This window comes from Bufo gargarizans, chromosome 1 (genome assembly GCF_014858855.1).
Source record: "Bufo gargarizans isolate SCDJY-AF-19 chromosome 1, ASM1485885v1, whole genome shotgun sequence".
NCBI classification, from domain to species: domain Eukaryota; kingdom Metazoa; phylum Chordata; class Amphibia; order Anura; family Bufonidae; genus Bufo; species Bufo gargarizans.
The window spans coordinates 63596214-63607561 of NC_058080.1; the positions used below are offsets into that span (position 1 = coordinate 63596214).

The 11348-nt window shown below is 44.1% G+C and overlaps 1 protein-coding gene across 1 annotated transcript in view; it reads right to left on the reverse strand.

Annotated features, from left to right (window-relative positions):
• Positions 1-10479, reverse strand: part of HTRA3 (HtrA serine peptidase 3) — a 33089-nt gene extending 22610 nt beyond the window's left edge. Inside the window, exon 1 of the mRNA XM_044280517.1 lies at positions 10013-10479. Within this exon, the coding sequence (XP_044136452.1) occupies positions 10013-10448 (436 nt within the window). The 5' untranslated portion in view covers positions 10449-10479. The remainder of the gene's footprint in view (positions 1-10012) is intronic.
• Between the last annotated feature and the right edge of the window lie 869 nt (positions 10480-11348).

Genomic DNA, 11348 nt, shown 5'->3' on the forward strand with positions numbered 1-11348 from the left:
TATACTTTAATTACTGAAATCATACATTTCTGTTAGAAAAATAGCTCTAAATTGGCCCATTTTAAGCCTTAGCAACGCTCCTCTGTCTTCTGTTTACATAACTGTGGAGACTTGCTCAACACTTACTGTGCTATGTAAACAGAAGACAGAGGAGCGTTGCAAAGGCTCAAAATGGGCCACTTTAGATCTATTTTTCTAAAAGAAATGTATGATTTCAGTAATTAAAGTATATTGCAAAAATGGTCAGCATCACTGCCCCTATATATTACACAAATAAAAATAAAATATTTTTAAATTCTTATATTTTTTAATGTTTCTTCATAATAGGAAAGCATGTTCACCAAAGTTGAATCGACACAAGAATTCCTCCCTCCCTTATTCATTGCCTTTACTCATTGATGCATTTTACATGCAAGATATTTGGAGAGAAAAAAAAGGGAAAGAAAATATTTGATGACTTCACGAGTAAGCCAAGAAATATTTGAGAGTCATTCAGACTTGGCAGCTCTTCTAAATATTGGACGATACCACCTATGTAAATAGTTCTGCTCACCCGTTTCAACACCGGCCACTGGAGCGACGCCTGGCAGTTCTTAGGATGTATCTCACTGCTCCTCAATCCTCACCTCATTCTGTGGCACCTTTTCACATTTTATGACCGCATGACCATAAAATTTGGGTTTTACAGGCCTCAGTGCATAAATAAATAAACTGGCCTGCTACCAGGGTTAACGGGTATCTGCAGATGCGAAGCTAGAACTGCACTATGCGGCTTCTCATCCCATATTCTGGAGGAAAGATTCAAGAAGATTGATAGTTATTTTCCATTTTACCTCGAGATATCATAGAGCTTACAAAAGAGACTTTGTACAGGAACTCATGGCACGTGACTGACTAGCCCTGGCCTGAAGAATCCATAAAATAAAGCGTATTTCAAGAGATTTCAAATAAAACTGTTCAGGTTTGTGTCTCAAAGAAAGTGCTAAAAGCTGCCAGTTATAATGATTTCTAATCAAACTCAAGTGGGAGGAGAAGTTAGCTACTTCCTCCCTCACATGATAGCAATTCATGTTCCATCATCTACAAGAAGACATTTTAAGGGGTTTCCCAGGCTCCACATATGAATAAATATTAATAACCTTTCCTAACACTGCACTGGGTGGCTTAAATGGGAGTTGAGCTGCAATGAGACAGCAAAGCCGCTACACTTTGAATGGAGCTGTGCTTCTGGATCCATTCAAAGTGCTAGTTCAAGCACCACAGGCTGTAGGGATTCGGGAACAGCTGATTGATGGGAGTGCCAGGTGTCATGTAGTACCCCAGACCTGGGGTTACTACTTATGTAAATGGTTTGTAATGCAATTTAATATAATGCTATACACTTTATACACCAACTGATGGGGTACGGTTGGCAGTGGCTGGCAACAGAGAGTAAGGAGTGAGGGAGCATGTGATCTAGCTCCCATTCCTCCACGCCATGAGGACCCTAGAGGCAGCTCATCTAGGAGGAAGACTTCCCCAGACTACAGAAGATCTATAACCTACTGTCACGCTTCGGTGTGGGAGGGAAACACCACACTCAGCATAGGAGGGAAGGGGGGAACAGGGAATCAGGCCTGAGAACTAGGGAAGGAAAATTGACACTTCCTAGTGAAAACCCTAACCAAAATCCTGACTGACTACCAATATGAACAGACCCCAAAGGTAGGTGAGTCCATACGCAGGAATACCTAGAGTCCTATCAAGCCCTATAAGATCCTGGTACTAATGGTAGGGACGAGACTACCTGTTTTTCCAAAAGGAAGGACAAGCTGGAGTCTCATTCAGGCCTAATACAAACAATAGGGAAATGCAACACACAGAAACCAAACAAAATACAAAAGGGAAAGGAAAGACTTAACTTCAAAGGAGCAATGGAAGCACCAGGCACTCAGACAAGATCCAACCACAATCTATACAAAGGTCCAAACAGAAGCTATAAACCGCACAGCATTGTGGGAGAAGCAACTATAAATATAGAAGGTTAATAGCCATACCTGGGGAAAGAAGGTGTGGCAAGCACCAGAAACAATACAGACGTCATTTAATACAAACTGAAAACATGTCAGATCAAACCACGTGTTGCCAGTCTCACCAATCTCCTGCCACCTGTAGCGGAAACACCCACAACATATTATTGTCAGCAGAGTTATCAAGCTATCAAAACTCCACTGCAGGTTGAGGGATACCCCATGGAGATACAAGGAAAGAGCCCAGGCAGCTTTTAACTGTAACAAGTGAAAGTGAAGGCATCAGACGTCTAAAGCCCAAATGGCACAGCCACTACACAAGGCAGTGCTTCGTTTAACATGGCTACTTTGGTATTTTTTAAATGGGTTGTTGGGTTTAGAAAACCCCTTTTTAGATACTCTATTAGGTAAGTATGAATTAATTAAAGGGGTCCCTCCGTGGAGACCTTCATCTATTGTCTACAGTGGAGAGAGGCTACAAATATGATTTATGTCTCTGGAGGTCCCAACACTTACATATATTAGATAGACAATGGGCAGCGCGGTGGCTCAGTGGTTAGCAATGGTGCTTTGCTGTGATGGTGTCTTAGGTTCAAATCTGACCAAGGACAACATCTACATGGAGTTTGTTTGTTCTCCCCATGTTTGTGTGGGTTTACTCTGGGTAGTCTGTTTTCCTCCCACACCCCATAGACATACTGAGAGGGAATTTAGATTGTGAGCTCCACTTGGGACAATGAGCGATGATAATGTCTGTAGAGCGCTGCAAATTTTTGATCGGACAGCCACGCTGAAATACAGTGGGCAATGCTGAGGATCGCACTGTCTGAGCCAAAATTCTGCTGTAAAATCCATCGTTTGAATGTCCCCTATAAGTGAGTAAAATAAACAACTAAATAGACAGCACTATTCCAATTAGAATTGTGCAGTACTTCAGTTTCCCTGTGGTGGCGCTGCAGGGAAACATTTGCTGCCTCAGTTTACCACTGATCGCTAGGATCAAAGCAGCAGAACACCTTATGGACTCTCTTATGGACAAAGATTATTCTTACACTAGAGATACAGTATTAGTGTTTCATGTTCTGGGTCCTCCATTGTTCTTGCGCTATTAGGGCAAATGTAACATAGGAATAACTCCTATGTCTTCCACGGCACCAGGTTACATTGGCCCCATTACCCTGCTCTTTCCTGTCTTCATAGCTACCTTAGTGTGGGCAATCAACGGGAAAAGAAAGTGCCCCAATGATTAAGCCACTGTTCTTTGCTAAAGAGCACCTGTCAGCAAGATCAACCCTATTAAGCCATATGTACCGCCTGATAGGGTTGATCGTTATGATTAAAATTATATTTGTCTTGTTAAAACAGCAGTGTTCCCCCCAAAAAAATTTAGGAATCCTCTGTACAAATAAGGGCTTCGTTGCATCGAGAGTACAAGTCTTTTTTCTTGGGGACGCTGCAACTGGTTTTCACAAGACAGCAGAATCAACCCGACCAGACACTATGCCTGGTTTAATAGGGTTGATCCTTCTGACAGGTGGTGGGGGCTATATATTTTCAGCAACAGATCATGGGGGGCTACCACCAGTGAAACCATCCCCAGAAGCACCTGTACTGGGAAGGTTTGTAAGAAGATTGTTGAGATAACCCCCCCCGCAGTCCTGAACTGCATCCCCTCACAAAGAAGTGTCTGAAGTTAACATTGTTATACATAGAGTTATAGTCCATAGAAGTAAGGCGGGGTTCACATTGCGTATTTCTCATCCATTTACCGTATACAAAAAACATATCTGTTTAACGGATGCCTCATGCCTCAGACATAGAGTTCCATTGTAAAAAAAAAAAAAATGGTATACGTTTTTTTACCGGACTTGCAGGATACAAGAACGTGATGTGCCTCATTTTTGTATCTTTTTTTACGTCAAACGGAGGCATAAAATGTGATGTGAACCCACCCTTACCTGAGCCACTTTATGTTTGCTGGGATGTATACCGGTGTGCCCCTTTTCATTGGCAGGTGCATTAACAGTTTACTGCTAGTTATGGTATATGGTATGAGGTGGCCGGGCGCTCCTCGTGGCAAGTTGTGTATGTGAAGCAATAGTGTACAGTGTGACAGGTGTAGCGGTGACAGGCTGCATGGAACCGATCAAGAGCCGCAGCAGCAAATTGGCCAGGTCTGTGATAGAGGTGGGTCCGGCCAGCAAGTTACACTAGAGATGTTTATCCTGAGATCATCTAGGGAGACAAACTGCCGTCCTGGCATATTCACCAGCATTGGCCGTGGCCTTGCATAGGACAGCCACGTATGAGGAGCATCCTGAGGGAGACTCTAGGGCAGGGATGCCCAACCTGAGGCCCTCCAGCTGTTATAAAACTACAACTCCCAGTATGCTATGGTCAGCCTACAGCTATTAGGGCATGCTGGGAATTGTAGCTTTGCAACAGCTTGGGGGCTGCAGGTTGAGCATACCTGCTCTAGGGACACTTCTGAGCAGAGATTGTAAGCGTGCCAACCCTTGGTGCCCTGCCACATTCTATATGTGAGACTGTTATACTGCAACCAATGCACCGTGTGCCCTCTAACAGAGACTATAACTCATACACTACGTGACATCTAGGACAGACTATAACTAATATGGCACGTGCCTTCTAAAAGATGATGTAACCAATATGCTGTGTGCTAAGAGAAAGTGTAACCAATATGCTGTGTCCCCTCTAAGAGAGAGTGTAACCAATACACTGTGTGCCATCTAAGAGAGACTGCTACCAATACACTGTGTGCCATCTAAGAGAGACTGTAACCAATACACTGTGTGCCATCTAAGAGAGACTGCTACCAATACACTGTGTGCCATCTAAGAGAGAATAACCAATACACTGTGTGCCATCTAAGAGAGAATAACCAATACACTGTGTGCCATCTAAGAGAGAATAACCAATACACTGTGTGCCATCTAAGAGAGACTGCTACCAATACACTGTGTGCCATCTAAGAGAGACTGTAACTAATACACTGTGTGCCATCTAAGAGAGACTGCTACCAATACACTGTGTGCCATCTAAGAGAGAATAACCAATACACTGTGTGCCATCTAAGAGAGAATAACCAATACACTGTGTGCCATCTAAGAGAGACTGCTACCAATACAAAGTGTGCCATCAAAGAGTGACTATACCCAATATGTTGTGTGACAACAAGGAGATACTATAAGAAATTTGCCAAGTGCCCTCTAAAAGAGACTGTAACTAATATGCCATCTGCCCCCAAAGATAGACTGTAACCAATATGCAGTGTGCCCGTCTGGGAGAGACTGTACCCTATATGTTGTGTGCCATCTAAGAGACACTGTAAGTCTGTAACCAATATGTTGTGTGACATCAAGGAGATACTTTAAGAAATCTGCCCTCTAAGAGAGACTGTAACCAATATGCCTTGTGCCATCTGAGAGACACTGTAACCAATATGCTGTGTCACATCTAAAAAAAAGACTGTTCCATTGCTCGTAGTAGCTGCCACCATTGTAATAGCCTCTGTATCTGCCAAGCTTTGTAGCCTAATAATGTGTTTATAACCACAAAGTGGTTGTGCCTCTTTTGTATTAAAGTAACTCAACATCACTGCCACATTTCAGCCTTGTACCGTGCCGGGACCATCCTTTATAGAGGTTCAGGGCCACACACTAATTGACACTCTTAAAATGACATCACCTTTAAAGAATTTCCCCACCCAAAAACACTTCTCTAACTACTTTCTAACGTTAGTGGAAGTGTGTAGTACTTTTTGAGAAAAGGAGTTCTCAAGTTTATGTTAACTACCCAGTTTAGGTGTGTACAAAGTAAATCATAGTCCAGGTGCAAAAACATTGCTCCTCCCTGTCCTCCTATAGGATCTTTCATGTTACCCACCTCTAACCTAGAGTATAACTGAGTGTTTGACACATAAACGTCTAAGCGATCTCCACCATGCAACTTCCCAGAGGCAAGCTATAGAAGATACATTATATGTTGGGTACAGAAACAAAACTGTACTTCTGAATCCACTAAACTATGTTTTCAAGAGCAGAGGACTACGTGGACAGCCAAGAAATTTTAAGTAGACCCCGGTCTGTAGACTTGACTTCTACTTATGTGGAATTTCAGTGAAGGCACCCGAGGTATTTATACAAGTCTAGTCTACCACTGCCTACAAGCATTGACAATAGAGTTTATTTAGCAAGTCCATGACGCGTGAAAACAAGAATCTGGCATCAAGGAAAGGATTCTACGAGGAGGTGTAAGGAAGAGAAGCATCTTCAGAAACTGCATTCCAAACTTTATGGTAGAATTGACCATAAAGAGGGCACATCAAAAATGTTTTTCCTCTTTTGCCAGCTCCCATTGTGTTTTCCCTATCGGGCATTATACAAGGTGATGGTCAGTGGCCCACGTTCCCTATTTATCACTAGCACAAAGGATTTGTGGCACTCTTCCAAGTGCAATGTATATTGGTAGTCAAAGCCTTCTACTCATGCAAAGGATTGCAAGCAAATACCTCAGTAAGAAGATGAAGGGGTACATTTTACAACAGATTATATCTGAAGACATGCTTTAGTTAAAGGTAGCCCTTCACTTTAAAGGCGTTGTCCTCTTCAAATTAGAGCCACCAATTCCCAAGAACCTTGGCAACGATACAAAAAAGTCCACCGGAGCAAGAGATGCTCTACAGAGTGGCTCTACGTCCTGGCTCATGGAGTGGCGTCACCAGCAAGGGATTCCACTACATATGATGTCTATGTACCTTAACAAGGTATAGAGACCTTGGTTGTGTTTATGAGGCCACCCCTAGAAACCTCAGGCTAGACGGTCATACAAGGTGACCAGCGTGACGTGAATTCAGTGTTTTTCTATTTGGGAAAACTGTCACAAGTGACCTTTCAACCTGTTACAAAAATAATCTGCCTCAGGGTTGTCCTTTTTAAATCAGAGCCACCAATTCCCAACAACCTTGGCAACCATACAAATACGTCCACCAGAGAGAGAGATGCTCTTACAGAGTGGCTCTACGTCCTGGCTCGTGCACTAGAGTCACCAGCAGGGGATCCCACTACATATGATGTCTATGTATCTTAACAGGGTATAGAGACCTTGGTTGTGTTTATGAGGCCACCACTAGAAACCTCAGGCTAGACGGTCATACAAGGTGACCAGCGTGACATGACTTCAGTTTTTTTTCGATATGGGAAAATGTCACAAGTGACCTTTTGACTATTACAAAAAAATCATCCTTAGCTAAAGAATGATTATTAATCTCAAATTCTTGAGGTCTCTGCAGCTGAGACTTGGAGGAGTTCTGCACTTCCCAGTAAATACGTCAGGAACTTCCTGATGCACTGTACATATGCTGTAATTTAGTCTCCTAGAGATGATCTCAGGGCTTACAGCAGCAAAGGGAAGGGGAGCAGTGTTGGGTTGAATAGTTTTTATCCATGAAGGGAATATAGACATAGATCTCCACATCTAAAATGTCATAATGCATAAGCATATCCAGCTATAAACCATGGAGTGGTCCTGGAAGAACTACAGAATCTTTCCGTCTTGACTTGCTACTACTGGTATGACTACAATGGAGGAACATGAGGCCGCCCAGGAGACAAAGTGGCATGGGGTCACAGCAGTCAGACCCAAAGACCTTTTTTTGTGTAATGAGACTAAACCTTTTAAGGGTATGTCCACATGTGATGGATCTGCAGCGTATCTTCTGGAATTCCTCAACGGCAAAACCTGCACCATTTCGATGTGGAATTCACTGTGGAAATGCTGTGGGTCTGCATTGTAAAGGGTTAATTCCGCAGCACGAATCTCCAACATAAATTGACATGTCGCAGATGTGAAACCAACACCACAGGTCAAGTTATTGTATGTGTATTTCTTCTTGCGGAACTTTTAGGCGCTGTGTGGTTAATATCTATAATCTCATCCACTCTGCTGCTACAGTGCAGAACACTGCGGATTTTCTGCATGCAATTCCACTGCAGAAAATCTCTAGCATATATATACGCCACGTGTAGCTGTACCCATTTTTTTTTTTCAGAGCATCACTTCTCAGTCCCGTCAGCTGACGTCTCATGTGAAGCCTTAGGGTACTTTCACACTAGCGTTTATGTTTTCAGGTATTGAGTTCCGTCACAGGGGCTCAATACCGGAAAAAAACTGATCAGTTTTATCCTAAGGCATTCTGAATGGAGAGCAATCCGTTCAGGATGCATCAGTTCAGTCCCTCTTACGTTTTTTGGCCTGGAGAAAATACCGCAGCATGCTGCAGTTTTCTCTCCGGCCAAAAATACTGATCACTTGCCGGAATGACGGATCTGGCATTAATTTCATTGAAGTGTATTAGTGCCCGATCCGGCATTAAGTGTTTCGGCAAAATGGATCCGGCTTTCCGGTCTGCGCATGCGCAGACCTTTAAAAATGAAAAAAATAAAATTAATACCAGATCCATTTTTCCGGATGACACCAGAGAGACGGATACGGTATTATAATGCATTTGTCAGACGGATCTGCATCCGGATCCGTCTGACAAATGCCATCAGTTTGCGTCCGGATTGCCATATACGGCAGGCAGTTTCGGCGACGGAACTGTCTGCCGGAATCCTCTGCCGTAAGTGTGAAAGTACCCTGATCTCTGACCTCATAAGCACTCATTTAGGCAGTATTCTTATCAGTTTGATAAGAGTTTACCTATAATGAGTGTTTATGAGGTCAGGAGATCAGAGATAAGGCTTCACAGCAGCTGTCAGCTGGGAAGACTGAGAAGTGATACTCTGCAAATAGATTCATTTTTAACCCCTGTAACTCAAAAACAGCTGAGAATTTTTAATAAAGACCAACTGAAAAAAAAATATGTTTTAGCCCAAAATAAGTAAAAATGGATATAAATGGTGTCCATAGACTTTAAGGGAATCTGTTCCCTAGACATCTAAAAGATGTCTAAAAACAACCAACTACAGCTCTGCTCCCACTGAATTGGGGTGGCAGCTGAGAACAGGTGCTGGATGTCGGACACCAATCTGATACTGGTGACCCATCCTAAGGACAGATCATCTATATCTACAGCCCGGACAATCCCTTTAATTCTTCGAAAGCTGCTGCCATTGTATCCAGTCTGCAACCCTCAGTACTCCAGCTGTTGTAAAACTACAACTCCTAGCCAGAAAACTTGCTTGGCCCTTCTCAGAATGCCTATAGAAGTGACTGTAGCATGCTGGGAGTTGTAGTTTTACAACAGCTAGAGCCTGCGCTAGAACAAGACCCAGGTTCTTGTCCATATTGAGTCAAATGCTATTAGACCCCCAGACTGTTCCTATAACCTGACAGCAAGCAGAGATTTTAGAAGAAGAGAAATTGAGTTAGGGCTCATGCACACTACCGTATGTAATTTGCGCCTGGATCAGCAAAAAATACGGATGACGTCCGTGTGCATTCCGTATTTTACAGAACAGAACAGCCGGCCCCTAATAGAACAGTCCTATCCTTGTCCGTTATGCGGACAATAATAGGACATGTTCTATTTTTTTCCGTAACGGACATACAGAAATGGAGTAAGGGCTCATGCACACGGACTGTATGAGGAACCATTCATCTCAATGAGTCTGCAAAAAAAACGGAACGTGTGCATTCTGTTTCCATATGTCTGTATTTCCGTTCCGCAAAAAAATAGAACATTACGGACAAGGATAGGATTAGGGGACAGCTGTTCCGTTCCGCTAAATACGGAATGCACACGGGCACCATCCGTATGTTTTGCGGATCTGTTTTTTGCGGACATAGGGTCATGTGCATGAGCCCTAACTTACGTTTTTTTTTGCGGAACCATTGAAATGAATGGTTCCGCATACGGTCTGCAAAAAGAAAAAAAGGAACGGAAGGGACAAGAAAATACGTTGGTGTGCATTGTGCATGAGCCCTATACACTGTATTGCTGTTAGTAGCAGTCATCATCCTGGCATGCATGCCCTCCTTACCCGATTGGCAGGGTCCTTTGTGCACCTGCACCACAGGGGAGTGCCCCTGCTGCAGCGCCCTCCTGCTGGCCAGTTTCAGCTGGCACAGGTTGTTGTAGGTCTGCCCGTCGTTGGCACACACCTCGTGGTCGTGCTTGCACTGGCAGGTGCCCTTCAGTCCTCTCTTGCCCGGGGGCGGCTTGCACTGCAGGGTGTCCCCGCACGGTGGGTCTCCCTCCCGGCCGCAGGGCTCCCCTTCCCCGGCGGCGCAGACCAGGCAGCAGTTGCAGCGGTCGGGCACGTACCCGCTGGGGCACACGGGGCTGGGGCACCGGGACACATCGCAGCGGGACGGGCAGGCGGCGGAGCCCAGGGGCAGCAGCAGCAGCAGGAGGAGCGGGCAGCAGCCTGGCATCCTGAGGAGAGTAAGTGCTGTGCCTTCTACGGGGCTGTGCATGGCATCGGAGGAGGATGATGGGGGCAGTGGCTGTGCCTCTGTTATATGCAACTGTATAATGAGAGGGGATGTGGAGGCTGGAGGATGGGGGTGTTACTTGGGCTGGAGTAGTCTACACCCACCCAGCCCCTTACTACAGAGGGGTAGGAGGCTCCAGCAGGATGCCAGCATTTGGGATATTGCTCAACTAGCAGCTCCATAGCCTGCTCATGAGAAGATGATGGCCAGCTGTCTTCTTCTACTCCGTAGTCCTGCATTTAATGGGCAGCCTGATGTAACCTTCTGGTCCATGGAGACCCCAATACTGTAAGGTGTGGAGACCCCTCACTGGCTTCCTTCTTCCCATTTGGCACCAGTACTTGGCTACAATAGCAATTTCTGCAGTTTCTCTTGTGAATGTTAATGGAAGTTCTTGCCTATTTGTATGTATAACCAGTACAGAGTGGAAGAAGTATTCTCTTGCTGCCTGGAAACCATTAACAAGCTGCCGTTGACTGATTCTTCTTATTTACTCCTGGTCCATACATTGGGTGGTGAAGAGGTCCTGTAAGAGGTAGCACTGCGCTACCCATCTGAAGACAGACATTGGGATTCATTTGTAATGGATAGTTACCATACAGGCATCCAATGTATGGTAAACCACAGCCACAAGTGGCACCAGCCTTCTTACTGACAGTCTCCAGATAATAACAGATTCTACTGATAGATAGATAGATAGATAGATAGATAGATAGATAGATATGAGATAGATAGATAGATAGATAGATAATAGATAGATAGATAGGAGATAGATAGATAGATAATAGATAGATAGATAGGAGATAGATAGATAGATAATACTAAAATGTTGGATTATTGGTTGACTGTGGTCTGTGTTTTAGAAAGAGGATTACAAGAAAG